This window comes from Emydura macquarii, unplaced genomic scaffold (assembly GCF_026122565.2).
Source record: "Emydura macquarii macquarii isolate MOO-44397 ecotype Brisbane River unplaced genomic scaffold, CSIRO-AGI_Emac_v2 contig_1827, whole genome shotgun sequence".
Taxonomy (NCBI): Eukaryota; Metazoa; Chordata; order Testudines; family Chelidae; genus Emydura; species Emydura macquarii.
Window position 1 is genome coordinate 2,523,296 of NW_027131964.1, and position 17,197 is coordinate 2,540,492.

The 17,197-nt window shown below is 43.7% G+C and overlaps 1 protein-coding gene across 1 annotated transcript; it reads left to right on the forward strand.

Moving 5' to 3' along the window:
* The first annotated feature begins 5,744 nt into the window (after window positions 1-5,744).
* IRX1 (iroquois homeobox 1) lies at window positions 5,745-12,844 on the forward strand. The gene is made up of 4 exons (XM_067557424.1): window positions 5,745-6,454; window positions 9,242-10,256; window positions 10,728-10,800; window positions 11,175-12,844. The coding sequence occupies exons 1-4, from the start codon at window positions 6,191-6,193 to the stop codon at window positions 11,230-11,232; spliced, it is 1,410 nt and encodes a 469-aa protein (XP_067413525.1). The 5' UTR covers window positions 5,745-6,190; the 3' UTR covers window positions 11,233-12,844.
* Window positions 12,845-17,197: the final 4,353 nt, after the last annotated feature.

Below are 17,197 nucleotides of genomic sequence, written 5' to 3' on the forward strand. Positions count from 1 at the left end.
TAGCAGCTACACCTGTACTGCAAGAATTTACATTGCATTGCTCCAGGATGGCATTGATTTGGGACGGGTGAAATACAAACACAAACTAATTAAAAACTGCATAATGCAGCCCTACAGGAACAAGACAGAAAAACAAATAAATACAACTGCAGCTGGCACAGCAATTGTGCCTTTGCCCCCAAGCAACAGTCTTGTGACATAAAATTATAAACCTTAAACATCTCACATAATTGCTGTTGATCATTTTGGAGAGAGAATGAAAATTATTCTATTAATTAAATACAGGTCTGTGATAGATAGATAGATAGATAGATAGATAGATAGATAGATAGATAGATTTGTGTGAATGTTTATATACACAGACCCCTGTTTGTATGAAACTTCAACTGTTAATTTGTAAAATGAGTGAAATAAATAATCTAATCGATTCTAGAAACAAAATTAATATGGATTAGAATGGAGATATAATAATTAAGCATCATTAAAAACTCATCATCAGATGTACTAAAGAATTATTTTCTCTTTAATTTGTAAATTTAAAAAATCAGTCTTTTCTTTAAAGCAATGTGCTAACTCTGTGATTACCATATTCGTTTAAAATTTCTTTCCTTGCTATTAAAATGAGCATATTCAGACACCCTGGTTCCTCACTGGTAAAAGCTCTTTCTCTCTTTCTCTCCACATTTAGAAAATCGGCCAGGTACCCAAGAAGTCCGATTACTGTTTTGTAATAAATTGGACAAACCAAACCATTCATTCTTATGGTCGGAGGCTGCAGTCTGCTGCTAACGTGAATGAAGTTTTGCAAAAGGTGATTTTCGTTAAATATAAATGTTCTTCACACGGAAGGTGAAAAGCGGAGTCTGGGACTCAAAAGATGCATTGCCTCTCTGCCTGTAATTGTTTGACACATGTCTTGTTGTCACAGAGTGGGGCTGTCTCCCAGATTCTGCTGGAAAAAGGTGCAAAGTAATAATGAGTGTTTAACAAGGCTCATAAATCAGGGTCGATGAGAAGTGCACTCGGGATGGATGCACGAGGAAGGCAGGCCCTGGAAGTAGATGACCAAAGAGAGGAAAAGACGATTGAAATGTAACTAGCGATATTATCCCAAAAAATACGTGTTGTCAAATGAAACACGGTCCCATGCTAAATTAAAAATAATACAGTTAATGAAAACTCAGTCAACTGATCCAAATAGTTGACAGTCAGTGCTTAATTATAATCTAGGCAGGATATATTAAAGTAATGGACTCAGCTCTGCATAAATGAATCACTAAAGAGTATAGCTCTGATACTTAAGATAGTGGAACTATTTTATATTTACACATACAAATGATTGGGATACTACATGTGAAGAACAGCTCGTGAATTATTTACACCTTTTTATTTTAGTCTAAGCATTCTTTCCATAAGGAAAAAAAAATGAAATACATTATAAAAGTAACAGATCAACTTCAATTCCTTTCTATATTATCTAAAAATCAAGAGAGGATTTGCAAATCATTGTAAGAATCTTTCAGATCACTCACAGAATAAAATGAAAAACTTTTTCTTCTCAAGCCACAAACAGAGCGCTTTGGCAAATAGACATGCATCTATTTTGGCATATATTATAGGCGCCGAATATACCCCGATTTTAATAACATGTTTATATGCATGTGTCTATGGATGGATGTACAGTGCACAAATGTAGGTTTCTATGTGAAAATTATAGTGGTGAACCGTATATCAATACACATCTAAACCGACTCCATTCTCAAATTGTACTTCGCATCTTATTCTCTCTATACTTTAGGTGTCTTCTTTCAACATCTCTGTCATCTCCATTTGAAGATATTTTCAGCGGTTTATCACTGCCATCTCCAGCCCTGCACATTTCCAGCAGGTTATCACAATTGCCAGTCCCCCCTTGCTGATGTGTTCTGCTGATTACCATCAGTGCCCTCAGATATTTGGTGCGGATTCCCAGCACTGCAATATCCACTCCTAGGACATCTGGAGCAGATCAAAATCACTGACTTCATTTTTAGTAGCCGGTGTTAAAGCTTTCAGATATCCTCTCTGCAAACAGACCCTTTAGTCAATTCCTGCAAAACCAGCCTTTAGTTAAAATTCGGCCAAGCAGCGACCCCTATGTCTGGATTTGCATTTCTTATCGGACCTCTATCTAAACTGATTTGTTAAAAAGAAAAAAAGAAAATCTCTTGGCAGTGGATGCATCGCCTTGAGAAACTGGAAGGATCACACTGTTTTAGGCAACTCATTTTCAGAAGGGTTTTTTAAACTGAAGTTTATCTGCCCACTGATCTTTGAATTAGAGAAGCGTGACCATTTGAGTTGATTTGTTTAAAATAGTATACAATTTATTTTAAGCAATTACTCTAGGTATAATCATATTATAACCAAGGCTGGTATCCATTTCCCTCTTGCTTGTGTTCATATGTAAATCCATTCTCCAGTGGAAAGGTGACTGTGTTTTTACTCTAATCACAGTTCCTTTCTTTGCTACATGACTGATTGTTCTTGTCGTTAAAACGTGTTTAGCTAATGAATTGGCTTTGTGCTCTTTTTGTTTTGCTTTGGATTTTTGGTTTTTATTTCTTTGTTTGTTTGTTTTTTGTTAGGATTTTGTCGAAAAGTTAAGGAGACATTCAAACAATTCAAACATAGGATCTCAGAAACAGGCTGGATATTTTTTTTTACACGAGTCATCTTGGAGAAGAAAAAAAACCTCTTAAAAACGGTATTTTAATTCCACCTAGTTAACAGTCATAGACTAATTATTGGGTAAGATCTCTTCGACGTTTTTTATTGTTTTGGACTTGTTTGGGAACGGGGAAGAAGTTTCAGTTTCTCTTGATAGCTGCTGATGATGTTCGTAATTTTCCGTACAGTTTTGTTCTTTGAGTATTTTGACTGAGCCCCTGCTTTGGGTCTTGTATGGGGGAAATAAAGCCAGAATCCCCCAGACCTTCACTAAAGTGATTTTGAAGCTAAGTAGCTTAGTGTAGGAGCTCTTGTTCCAGCTTATTTGCACGGGGGGGAATTAAAAAGGGTTTTGAAAGGTTGGTTACTAGACTGACTTAAACTGTCAGAAAATGGGCAATGTCCAATGCAAGCAGGATCCACACCTTGCTATTTTATACTTAAGAGAATTGCGAATACTTAATGGGGTTGGCAGGAAGCTGCTCATCTATTACCCTGAGTACTTTGCAGATGAGAAACAAAGCTTTTCCTCTATCGTTGAAACTTTCCCAACCTTTTGTTTTTACAAACGTGGTTGTTTGCAACCGTTTCCAGACTCTCCCGGTCTTTTTTCTCCAGTTTTAAAATTTCACGTAAAAAGATGTATGGCAAAATTCTCCCTGAGAAGATGCTGCATGATAGAAGAGCGGGCGACATCATCTTCTGAAATGATCTGTGCAGGATGGGGGCGGGGAGGGGATGACTCACATTTCCTAAGCCTCAAACTGGAAACCTCTCTGGATGCACATTCCAGCAACATCTAACACGCTAAGCAGATTTCGGCAGTGTCAGTGGCTTATCCCACCTTTATTTACCTGCAACCTTGTAATGTGACACTTCAGTTCGCAAAACACTTGCTGTAATTTTCTGGGACCGTTTACCTTTGTTAGAGCGGGGCACTTGTGTCTTTGATGGCTCTCCTGGTCAGAGTGTTTTTGTTCTTCTCCACCATTTGAGACTGGTAGTGGAGGGGGAAGGGGCTCTATCTCCGAATGACACAGAGGGTAAAAAGGAAGTTTGACCAATCCCTCGATGGAAAATGTTTCCTGGAGAGTGGGGAGGAAACGGCTGGTCAGGAACGGAAAAAGCAGGGGAATGGCGCACTTTAATGAAATGAGACACTTAGAAACGTACTATTTGTGTTATTAGCAGTGACGATATTAGTGAATGAATTAGTGAATCTTTGACTGATCAGAGAGAGGCAGGGGGTAAAAGAGGCATATGGAATATTACCAGTGTGCTATTGTGAAATGCTCTATTGTAAAGAGAAGCACAGACAAGGAGCCCTTGCTTCGAATCCGTGTTCGCAACAAGGTTGGAAAGTAAGGGAGATCACTGGAAATACTTTCTTTACAAAACTCAGCGTGACATCCTTAAATCGAAGGGCGACCAAGTCCAGGTCCAAATGGTTCCTTTGCCTTTATTTCAGTCCCTCCTTTTAGGCAGGACTTCCCAGCCACTTTTTTTCTTCTTCTAACAAAGAAAGGCGCTTGGGCGGTCGTGTTAGCATAGGACTGAGCCTGCACATGAATGTGGAGCGGGGGTTGCTCTATCCCACACGGCTCCCTACGCTCCTCTTTGTGCCTGGCGAGGCAGGGATTAGCCCAGGTGAGTTGCCTTGTGCTTCCCGCTGTGGCAGTTAAATCCGGACCTGTCTGCAAGGAAGGAGCTCGTGTGATCCCTGCCTTAGCCTAAACAAAGGTCCGAGAGGGACTGGCTGCGGCGTGGCTGGGGAGGAGAAGCCCCCTTAACCACGTGTGAACTAGAATGTGGTGGCTCGGAGTCGAGAGGAGCCGGGCGGGCTCCCAGCAAAGGGCAGCGAGGCCGGGGGTCCGCGGCGCCGGCAGGGCAGGAGCACCCCGCCTCGCACCCGTGGGTCTTCGGGGCTCGCCAGTGCACAGGGCGGGCGGGCGGGAGGGGAGAAGCCCCGCGGCAGAAAAGGGAAAGTTAGTTCCGCAGCAGCCCAGCCGTGCCCGGGCTAACGCGCTGCTCTGGAAAGCCCGACCTTGGGAGGACAGGCGGGGACATCCGGAGATCGCCCCCAACTAGTTTCTTTAAGGCAGCTGGTTCTCCGGCTACATCAGCCTACCAGCGCAGGGGGTCCTCTTACCTCCCGCTGCAGGTGTTGTCTACCCAAATTAGAAAGGGTTGTGTTTGAAAATAACAGCGGCCTGCCAACAACTCATTTCCTCTAGCTCCCCACGGACTGGAGCTCTGGGGACCTCGAAAGTTTTGACAATCTGAAAAGACCCAGCGGTGCACCTCTGTTGATGTGCTGGATTATTTCTCACTCATGTTCTGGTTGTTGCTGCAATGCTGCTGAGATTGTCCCTGCATGTCACTCAGGTGGCATGAAGAGGAGGGGATCTAGCGCGATATTTTCGCTAAAGATGTCTGGGAAGAACTGCTCGAAGCAGGTTGCCCCTAAAATGAGTTGGGGGGGGAGGAGGAGGCGGCTTGTGTCGGTTGCTACAGTTAGATTTTTCTTTTTAAGTGGTAAATTGTTACCAGTCGCCTGGCTGCAAAGACCCCTTTCCTCCCACGGCCACTCTCATTTGTTCCTGAGCCTGGCGACGACAAGGGGGACTCGGTGTTAAAGGTGGAAAAAAAAAAAAACCAGCCGCACAGTTGTTTTTGTTAAAAGGGGACACACTCAGGCTGCAAAACAGCAAAACCCCAATGTTGGACAACTGTAAAATCGTGTAGACAGGTTGTCATACAGCATTGGGGGCTTTTCTGAAAGGAGCCCATTGCTAAACATTAAATACACACACACGCACGGTGCAGCAGCACAGCAGCTGCGCGGGCGCACGCACACACACACACACACACACACACACATCAAGGAAAGTGGCCGAGCCAGGGCTGTGCACCACGTGCTTCACCAAGGGGGGTGGGGGGCGGGCGGGGCGGGGCTTGCAGCTCAAGTGGATGCCAATCAAAGCATCAACTTCAAATTGTATCTGAAAGATCAGCCTAGGACCTAAGGGCAGACACATCAGTTGGAGCTCAATTGTTGATCAGATCACATCTAAGGGATTTAGGAGCGCAGAAGAGTCGAGATTTGAGGACAGGCACCCCACTGAATCCATCCGCACTCCTCCACCTCCTCCTCCTCCCCAGACAGATTACAATACAGCTTTGACAGAAAGAAATCAGAGAGAAAAATAAAATTAGCAGATCGTTTTTCCTCTCCCCCGGCCTGACTTCTGTTAAAAAAAAAAAAAAAAAAAAAAAGCAAGAGGGAGAGAGACCCAAACAAGCCGGGTCTGTTCGTCCCCCTCCCTCCCCCCGCCCCGGCTACTTAGTTTCCCTCCTCCCCCTTCTTCTTCTTCTTTTTTTTTTTTTTTTTTTAATTCCTTCCCCCCTTTTATACTTCTGCCGCTGCCGCTGCCGCCTCTGCTGCCGCCACCGCCGCCGCCGCCGTGTTTGCGCCCTGGAGATGTCCTTCCCCCAGCTGGGTTACCCGCAGTATCTCAGCGCCAGCCAGGCGGTGTACGGGAGCGATCGGCCCGGGGTGCTGGCTGCTGCCGCCGCCGCCGCTGCCGCCGCCGCCGCTGCCTCGGGCCGGCCTGGGGCCGCTGAGCTGGGGAGCGGCTCGGCTGCTGTCACCTCGGTGCTGGGCATGTACGCGAGTCCCTACAGCGCCCCCAACTACAGCGCCTTCCTGCCCTACACCGCCGACCTCAGCCTCTTCTCCCAGATGGTAAGTCCCGGGCGCTGCTTCTCGCACACACCTTTCGTCTCCTTCGCCCCGTCTCCCTGCCTCCCTGGCTCCCTCTCTCCGTTCCTGGCTCGGGTTTGGGGAGGAAGAGACCGGAACGCGGGGGGCGTCTGTCCCGCGTTTCTGCCTGGAGGCTGGGGGCGATCTGGGGTTGTTCCAGGGAAGATGGAGCCCACTTGAACTGCTTGAAGCAGCAAGAAGGAACGAAAGAGCCCGTGCGGGGAACTTTCCGCGCTCTGCTCCCTGAAGTTAGACACTGTCTCCATCTGCGTCTCTGCAGATCCCCAAAGTGTGTGTGTGGGGCGGGGAGGGGATGGCCGAAGACCCAGAATTTGGAGAAAGTGTGTGTGCGGACGCGGGGGTGTCCCTGGGCAGTTGGCTGCTCGGCCGCTACTCCAGCCGGGAGCAAACTCCATGTAGTTTTCTTCGTGGTGGTGGATTTGCTGGGCAGGAGTCCTGTCCTCGTTGTTGGATTACCCTAGCAACTCAATTCTCTGTTTAGAAAAATGACGAACCAGTTTGTGTTGTTATTTAAACAGGCTTTAATAATATTCCTTTAGCACCTTTCCCTCTGGCAATTTTATTTTACGGTGGAGCAAAATTGACAAAAAAGACTAGAGAGCATTCTAAGTAGTAGGCAGATTTACTTACTTCAGACGTTTTGCTCAAGGTTTAAAATCGCCTGTTTAGTTGCATAAACTTTTTATACTCTATTTTAAGTTTAAAAGCCTTAATTTGCATCAAGTAAAATAGGTCATCTACATCGAAGCAGAGAAGTTATTGTCATTAATTGGTCTATAACATATTTTATTATTGTCCCAGGATTTGTTGCGAGCGAATGTAGTCGATGAAAAGTGAAACAGATCAGTTTAACTCTTTTTACCGGAGTTTTTGTTGACATATTTTATTACTAATAGATAATTTCTGAATTTGTGAGTGATGACGTTCTTAGGTTTGGCTTTATTTTTAAACACCTCTTACTCCCCCCCCCCCCTTCTGATTTCTCCCCTCCCTCCAGTAATGTATAGGATGTGAATATTTATTACTATGTACACGTAAGAAATCTATTGTGCAGGTTTTTAAAAATATATATTTTTGAACAAGAGAAGGCATTGAAATGAGGTTATTTAAAGATACGTTCATTTTTACGAATATTTTTATTATAAAACGCCTTTAATACTTTTTACGTCTATTTTGCTAATGCAGTAGAAGTTGACACAGGAGCAATGAGTGATTTACAAGTGGCTCCTTCAAAAGAATTCCCAACAGAGATTACGGAGAAATATAATTTCAGATACAGTAATAAAACACAACGGAATAAAGGGAATGTAGAAAGACTACTCTATGACAAATTACAATAAAAATTACATCTGGCCCTGTAAAGATGGCATTCTTGCCTTTGAGGATTGTGTAAAACCTTTGCCTATGAAATTAAAATACATGTTCCTTTTCAACTGGCTGCCAAAGTTAAATCAGTTTCTTTGCAAAGACATTTGAGACTTTTTGAAAATTAAAGATGTTTTGAACTTTTCGTTTTCTAAAGGGTTAGTATATTTTGCAAATATTAAGGCTATAAATACAGTCAAGCAGAAATAGAGCAGCATTGTATTGAACACAACACAAATAGAAATACAAGGTAGTTTCAAATATTAAAATGTTTAGGAATATTCCCACAAAGATATCTGTACGTTTGCATACAGTCGTCATTCTTTAAAAGGATGATAATATCCTGATATAATTTCTAGGCTTTTTTTATTATTTGGAAATCAAGAGGTAAAATATTATGTGGCTGTCTGAGCAATTTGCGGTAATAATGAGGCCTAATGAGGTTGTTAGAAAGATAAAATGTTATTTACCAAAACACCTGATGGGATAATTTGACTTGCTGTGTTTTACTGCTGATGATAAAAAGAATATTGATTGCAAATAAATCACCGCCTCTAAACGCCAGCAAACAATTTGTGTTTGCTCTTCTCAGATCAAAGTAAAACTTAAGAGATACAGTAACTGCATGCATATATACTATGAGTGCGTTTCCATTCCAGCGTATAAAGGCTCTTTTCTAGCCAGTTAATATTTTATAGTACACGTCTGAGGTTTGTTTGTGAGTGTGAAATGTCTCACATTTTAGTGGTCTCGGACTTTGCAATTTAAAATCGCATTTTACCTCTCTCGACTAATTTCACCTGTTCGCGAACTACTTTTTAAGACTGATTTTGGGCTAAATAACGATTCTTCGGATTTAATTGTGACATACCCTTGGCTATTTTGAAAATAAGCATCTTATTACCTGCTGACATTATCTTTGAGCGTGTGGGGGTAATCATTTTGCTATGTGTTTATTCTAAATACACAATCAAACCGACTCTTCGAGGTAAATGTGAAAAAATTGCATTCGGATCGTTTGATTTGTTTTGCCTGGGGTGAGGTGATCAGAGGGTTGAGGGGTGCTGGAGGTGCAGAAAAGACGTCTAAGGGTTAGCAGATCCCACTGGAGTCACCCCGAGAAGGGGAGTCCTTTGGGAACACTTCTGTTCAATCTCTACGTGAATAACCTAGACTGAGGAGGGCAAAGTTTTACTGTAAAGACTCCAGGCTGTGTTCTAGAGGCATATTTCTGCCTTGCTGCATCCCTGCCGTGTAGTGAGTGGAAAGACGGATCTCTGTTAAGAAGGGAACAAACTGCAGCAGCATTTTCATCAGGTCTGTTAGAGACCTTGACCAGAGAACTCATTTCTTTTCTTCTCTGCTTGTCTGAATGTGTTGCAGGGCTCCCAGTACGAACTGAAGGATAATCCCGGGGTCCACCCTGCTACCTTTGCTGCCCACACTGCGCCTGGCTATTACCCCTACGGACAGTTCCAGTATGGGGACCCAGGGCGGCCCAAGAACGCCACCAGGGAGAGCACCAGCACCCTGAAGGCCTGGCTGAATGAGCACAGGAAGAACCCCTACCCCACCAAGGGCGAGAAGATCATGCTGGCCATCATCACCAAGATGACCCTCACCCAGGTCTCCACCTGGTTCGCCAACGCCAGGAGGAGGCTCAAGAAGGAGAACAAAGTCACTTGGGGCGCAAGGAGTAAGGAGCAAGAAGATGGCAATCTCTTCGGGAGTGACAACGAGGGAGACCCCGAGAAGAACGAAGACGACGAAGAAATCGACCTGGAAAGCATAGACATTGACAAAATGGATGACAATGACGGGGAGCAGAGTAATGAAGACGAGGAGGAGAAATCGGAGCTCCTGAGACAAAGCAGCGAAGATGAACGTTTGGAAAAAGAAAAGGATTTGTCCTTGTCAGCCTCCGAAGGTCTGAAACCCAAAGACTCTCTCTCCCTGGTAAAGGAGGCCTCTGACAACAGCACGCGAATCATACACCCCCATGGACAGAATAGTGTACAGGTGCCACCTCACAGCAAGCCCAAGATTTGGTCTTTGGCAGAGACAGCAACTAGCCCTGACGGCGCTCTGAAGTCTTCCCCGCCTCCTCCTTCTCATTCCCAGGCTAACCACACTTCCACCCAGATCCAGCATCCGGCTTTCCTCCCTAGCCATGGACTCTACACGTGCCAGATCGGCAAATTTCATAACTGGACAAATGGGGCTTTCCTCACTCAGAGTTCCCTGTTGAACGTGAGGTCCTTTTTGGGAGTAAATCACCACCATGCTGCTCATCATAACCACCATCTCCAGGCCCAGCAACAGCCTTCTGTGTTAACAGCAACCCTGGGAGCCCTAAGCAGTGAAAAGCCTACAGAGAGGACCAGTCCCAAACACATAGGTAATGCACCACTCAGCGAGGTCCCCAAAGTACAGTGGCGAACTCTTTATTGTGCTAAATGGTGTCAGATTCAGCCCTGTTGTAACCCACTGTCTTCAACGGACTTGCAGCTCGTTTACTCTAGGGCTGAATTTAACCCGTAGCGTGTAATATACATGAGTTTGTTTCATGTGGCATACCACATTCACACACCAGGCACATCAAAAATAAGGTAGGGTAGCCCTATTTAACTTATCCCTGGAGCTTTGCGTTGATGTGTTTAATTCAAAGCCCTCAGCTTCAAAATCATTCAGCAGTAAATAAACAAATAAATAAATACAATGTGGCAAAAGAAAATCTTAAACCTGCTTTGGAACAGCACATAATCAATACAAATGAGAACTGGTACACATATGCCTGCTCAGGTACATGTGTGAGTACGCGTGCCTATGTATTTTTCTAAGCTGTTTCTTGGCTTTTCGTTTCTTCCAGAAAGAGAAAATGCACCAAGGACTGAAACCCCACCTCAGCAGTTAAAATCGCCTTTCCAGCCTGTCCGTGACAAGTGAGTTATTCTTCACTGAAGGAATGTTACTTGTTGTGACACAGAGTGAATAATAAAGACTAATTATAACGACTGCTCATCCTCATATTAATACATAAAAGAAAAAGAACAATGATTTCCTGTTGTAATCCTTTCACAGTTAGAATAAACTACAACTGTCCATAGCCAGTTTGTAACTTTTTTTAAACTTAACAAACCTCAAATATCTTGTGGCAGTTATGACCTAGACAAATATTTCTGTGTAGTTAGCTAGTGATAGGCAGTTTTGCCAGCACACAGGCAACCGTAGCAATGCTTTCACTAAGTCTTTTCACTGATAGATTGTTGCATCTTTTTTTTTTTTTCCTTTTTTCTTTTCCCTTCTTCCCCTACAGCTCTTTGGCTCAGCAAGAGGGAACACCGCGAATTTTAACAGCTCTCCCTTCTGCTTGATTAAATGGTTTGGTGAAAAAATATTTCAGAGACTGGTATAAAGGACAAAAAAGTGAAACGATATAAGCGACTCCCATCAATCTCTCTTTGCAATAAGGTGGTGCAAATCCATAAAAGCGATTACACAAATCTGTAGATGGATCTCCTTCTCCATTGTACCACTTCAGATCGTGTTACTATAACCATTCTTGGATTATTTGTTTGGTAAATGTTTCCCATGTGTTTGTGTTTTTTCTGTATATAGAGTGATTTCAGATTGTAAATAGCGCCTCAGCAAAACTTGTCTAAATCATATATTTTTGTCTAATAAACTAAATCAAATTATGAAATCTCCTCAGGTATGTATTTTGTTGTTGCAGAATTTAGACTTAAATTAGAAATCTGTTCAAACGTCTATTGTTTTCTTCCTAAATATTAGAGGATTTTTTCTTTAGATAATTGTACCTTAAAATTACCAAATTGAGGCTTTTGCTTTACTGTTAGTGAAAGGTATATCCTCTAAGAGAAGCAGCGAATTTTGTATTTCAGACATGTACATTTAAAAAAACGGAGTGTCCTTTTTTGCTGACTACTTAGATGAGAATTATCCTTTCAACTGCTAAGGGACAAAACGCTCAGACACAATCATCTTCAAAAGTATAGGTGGTTTGATTTCCAGTAATTCTATATAATTAATTTTTGAAAGTAAAATGAAGTTTTCTTTCACTCCGCTAAAATGTAACTTGACTTTAAAAATGAATGTATAAGTTGGATCTCCAGTAAACGGTGTATTTAGTCCATATTTTGGACTAAGTGGGAAAACAGTGGGTTAGGAAATTTTACTTTGATTTTTGTTCCAGTTTTTCTTTAAACAAGTATAGAGGAAATGTAACTTTTGAAAGATGTTTCCACTTCAGCTTTAGTAAAATCCTAACAGAAAATAGGGAAAATGAAATTGCAGCTACTGCATTTTTCCAGAGTGTAAGTTACAAGTTTCTGTGCTTTTGAAAGAGACGGGGGTGGGGGAGGGAGAAGAAGCCACTAGTTTATGTAAGCATGGTTTAGATTGGCATTAATCTTCCAAGGACAAACCGTTAAAATCTGTAATATTTTCAGTGTTTCCTTCTTTTTTTCTCCTAAAAGAGAACATGAAATGAGCATTGAGGTGCTAATAAGCTACCAGATGGTTGTTGATGGTGGAAAATAGAAAGAAGCAGCTGGGAAAGTCATTAAGAAATAATGTGGTGACGCCCTATCCAAACTGAACTAACCTCAGAACAGGACTTGTCTGAAACAAGACTAGATTTTGAAATAAAATATTAATAAAATCCCCATCAAGGTTCACAATATCGGTCTGGATTTAGCTGCAATATCATTGAATGCAAAGACGGTTTCTATGTAAACTACTGCTCAGAAATATGTTTACGAGGAAGTGAAAATGATTTATTTTTATTTTAAATTTGTTAAAATGGAATCATATTCTTGCAAGAACTGGCGCGGAGGATGTGAGGTGCTTGAAATGTGTGTTGTGATTTTTTCCCCGGGAAAGCGATGGATTTTGACGCACTTTGCAGGCTTTTAGCATACAATCTTTTTAATGTTTTTTTTTTTTTTTTAATCCTAATCAACTCTACCTTTCTAATATTAAACTTTTCCAGTTTCAAACAGAAATAGAGCTTGATTATTTCGAAAAAAAACTACTGACCATTTGAATGAAGGAGATAAACAGTAAAGCAGTTTGAAAGTATTTAATGTAAATCATCCACGTTTCTTAAAGCCAAATACAGAACCAACTAACTGCTGGTATAGACTTGACCGAACTCCTGCTCAACAACAATTAAATAGAAATAGCTGCAGTTTCAGTGCCCGTTGTCCCAGACTTACTTTCCTTAGGCTCTTGATCATAAAATAATTACCATTGCCTTCAGTGATAGATCCGGATACTCAAGGAATGCAGAATCGGACCCCCTTTTTGCTACCCACTTGGCTTTCATAAGCTGGCATCTTTCATTTAAAAAGCATACAATGCTGCTCTGTGAGGCTAAGCAAACTAGGTGGTACTAAATTGGCTTGAGAGGAGAAGAGAGGGATTACTTTGCTGCATATTAACATAAAAGGGGACTTTAATTGTTGAGAGGGGCGGGGGCGGGGAAGTGCTCGCGCGCCTGTGCCTGCAAGTTATAAGGGTTTTGGTAGTGGAGGCTGTGGCTTGTGCTTTGCTTGGATCCCTTGCACTTGAGCCGCGGAGCTGGAGTCATCTTTCTTGGGAAGGTTCGCAGCGCCCTCTGTGGGTAAAAGGCGGCATAGTCCCCTTCCCTCGAGCAATGTCACCTAAAGGGCGGGGATTTTCTAAAAACTGTTACCAAGAAAGCTGCGTGTGTTTGTTTAAATACAAACTAAACGAACCCACATCTTGCTAATGAAATAAAATACACATGCTACAGTCATATTATGTTATCATAAAACACAACGACAATAATAATTGCCATGTGCCCGTCAGCAAGCTCTGGCCATTTTTCCTTTGCATCTTATAGTCTCCATTGCAAAATCTAGCTCGGCTTTTTTCTTTTTTCTTTACTTTTTTGGAGATTTTCGCAAGTTTTTCAACAGTTTGTGAAAAGCCGGCTTCCAGCTGTCAAATACCGTGCTATCAATTTTTCCGCCAGAGCTGGCTCAAAGAGTGGCGTGGAGGTAAAATCCTCCCCCCTGCCCTTTGCCAGAAGTGAGAGCAGAGTCAGCCCTGGTCGCCATTTCCCCCATTTAAACTCGTTTCATTTACTAATGAAGCAACAACAACAACAAACTTCCCCTTCTATTTTATTATGCACTTTCCAGGCTCGTTAGTGAGGTGTGTTTCCCTGCAGTCTGCTGGGGTGCATTTTAGTTGCTGGGATCCTCAGATCAAGCAGGCGTTCAGCTCCAATAACTTTTACAATGAAACCCAGTTGAATATTTAAGACATTCCCAACGCTTACGAAAAGGAAATGCTTCTGTTTCGAATTAAGACCACAGAAATAAAGGAAACTGAACTTGAAAATATGTTCCTTTTTTTTTTTTTTTTTTTTTTTTTTGCAAATGAAATAAGCTCCTGTGGGTGTGTCCATCACACCTAGCACTCCTGGAGTGTAAAAACGTTAATCTAGGTTTATTAACTTGCAAGGCGAACAGGTAATTTCGGGATTTTTTTCCTATCGATTTTCAAAGTAGTTCTTTTTCTTCAAGCAACTTTCCATTATAGTGCCTCTCTCTCTCACTCACACACACACACGTTTCATTATGTCACCGGGTCTTTATAACAAAAGATCTCACATTTGAACGATCGTATATTCTCTACGCTGTGTAATATATCCATTTGCTTTGTATGCTGGTTTATGTGTGGTGCGTAGAGAATGCGTGCTGCGGTGTTGATGTTTGGTGTGTAGCGTCAGAAGAGCTCTGACATGGGGAGGAACTTTAGCAAATGACGGTGCTGCTCCCTCACTACGTTTTTAGAAACCAAAATCGTTTTCCAAAGGGAATGGTTATGTCGTATGTTTCATTTATCACGTGCGTAATGCTAGTTTATGCCATTTCACTGGGAAATATTCTGCCGTTTCTGTTATATTTTCCACTTTCATAAAAACCCAAGCAACAGATGGATATGTGCGACTAATACAGCGTCTGGGAGAATAGTCAAAGAAAAGCTTAAGCTTAATTGTGCTTCCAGGTGATAAGAGCACACTGGAAATTCGTAGTTTCCTGATTTTTCTTTCTAGTTAATATTTACAGGACCGATCCCGATCCCGATGAAGTAAATAGCAAAATTTCCATTGTATTCAATGGGAGCAGGATCGGCTCTATTTCTGTTTTTTAAGACCATTAGCAAACATCAAAACATTTCCCCTTATACATTAAAGGGGATGCAGAACATATTTTCCTGCATGTTTTAACTATCCCTAGGGCCCCTCCTTACACTAGAAAGTAATTCCTTTTCTCCCCTCTGTTCTTTATTTGGCATTTTACAGAAGATGCAGAAATCTCAGGTTGTAAAGAGGAGACATTGCAAACTTTGTATGATCCCGAGTACAGCTAACTATCTGGAACCAACATACATAAAGCAAACGGAATATTTGTTGGGGATTTAGCCTTCCCACACATCTACACAAAGTTAGGAAACGTGCGGGCGCGCGCGCGTGTTTTTAACTCTTTTTCTAAAACAGAAGTCTGTATTTTTAATTATTGTTTTTTCGGAAAAATAGGAAAAAGGAAAGAGAAAAATCAAGAGACTGCAAGTGCCTGACCTCTTTGCTATATTTGGATCACTTGCATTTATTGTTACCCTTTTAACGTTTTGGTTTATTTGTTTGTGTTTGCTCAGAAACTTTGACCAGTTTCAAACCTGGAGAAGCTAAACTATTGCTGCCAATCCGAATTAACTCCTGCTTCTGAGACTGGTTCTATTCTGTTCTGTTCGGTTCTGTTGGAAGCTCCCCCTTTTAGTACAGTACACACCCACGCTCTCTCCAGCGAGCAGAGTCGGAGCCGGGTCTGTGGCTGGGCGGTAGTCAGCAAGAGGCCCCTGTCCAGCCGTAATAATTGATCTAGTCAAGGCTCCGGGTAACTTTCATTGTGTGATCATGTTTTCCTTCTCTCCTGCGCGCCGATCAATTATTCACGAGCACATTTATCTCCCCAGCAATATGGAGAATTCATATTCATATCTCTGTTTTAGTGGCCTGACACTGATTAATGTAATATGCACCGCGGCTCCAAGTGCAGCTCCACTCTATGAACCATGCACTATAAAGTTTCAATCGTCCTTGTAGATGAGGCTATTGCTAAGAGTGAAAGCCGAGGGGGCGGGGGAAGGAGCTGGGAGAGAGAAAATGGCTCTTCACATGGCTGTGGGCCACTCTTCCTATGTTAAACAGGCTCTTATTTAAATAACCCCACCACTGATTGGGAACAATAAGGGCCCTTCATTAGCTCCGTCTGCTGGGGATTCCCATTGCTGGAGGCGGAGAAGCTGGCCGCACGTCTAGAGCCCTGGGCAGCCTGAACCTGCCCCATGTGTCCCTCCTCTCCCCCAGGCGCCTAACTCCGCAGCCCGCCGCAGAGTGGGGGACCCTCTCCCTGCCCTGCTGGAGGGAGGAGGCCGGAGGCAGCCGCCGCAGGGGAAGGCAAAGGCAGCGGGCTGGGTCACCTGGGTGGGGTGCGGCCCCGCCTCCAGCAGCTGGAGGAAGAGCTGCAAACAGGCCGACGGGGCTGATGCTCCCTGGGCGCCCCAACCTTTTGAGGGCTGGAGCCCGAAGCGGGGGGAGGGAGGACCCAGGCCCGCTGGGCTGAGCTTGTTAAGGGCGAGGGGACGGGCGCCCCCGCCTCCCCCACTTGTTGAGCCAAGAGCCTCTCTCGCTGCTCTCTCCTCCTCCTCGTCGTCTGCCCCGGGCGGGCCCTGCTGCAGATGCAGACTCCAGCTCAGCCCTCCAAGGGGCCGGGTGGGGCAATTTAAGGGCCTCGGTCCCGCCAAGGCTTGCAGCTGCGCCAGCAATAAAAGGCAATGAGTGTGGCAGGCGATTTCTACAGGGGGCAGCCGCAGAATTTGTGCCTCCCCAGCCCACTCCCGCTCCTGCCCTCCACCCGGGCCCGGACTGCGCCAAAAGAACACGCCGGGGGCGGCTCGGCTCCCCGTGCGCTGGTGAGCCGGCCGGCTGAGTAAACCCCGGGTGGATTTGGCCATCCCTGGCTGGGAAGCTGACCGCACGAGGTTAAAGCTGTAGGCCGCCGTGTCCACACGCAGTGTGTGCCTGCCTGCTTAGCCCCGGCGTATGGCCCAGAAATAGAGCAAGTGGCGTTAAATAAGGGACCCGGCCCTCAGCACCGCACAGGAAACGGTTTCCAATTCTTTTTTTTTTTAAATCTCAATTGTCCTTAAAAGGTGAGGTGGAAAGAAGGGCTCTAGCCAGGATTGTCGGGTAGACTTTAGGCACCCACCGCACAAACAACGCCC

Coding starts and splice junctions, on each gene's coding strand:
- IRX1 (XM_067557424.1), top strand. CDS start 6,191: ATGTCCTTCCCCCAGCTGGGTTACCCGCAGTATCTCAGCGCCAGCCAG. Junction 6,455..9,241: donor TCAGCCTCTTCTCCCAGATG/GTAAGTCCCGGG, acceptor AATGTGTTGCAG/GGCTCCCAGTACGAACTGAA. Junction 10,801..11,174: donor TTCCAGCCTGTCCGTGACAA/GTGAGTTATTCT, acceptor CTTCCCCTACAG/CTCTTTGGCTCAGCAAGAGG.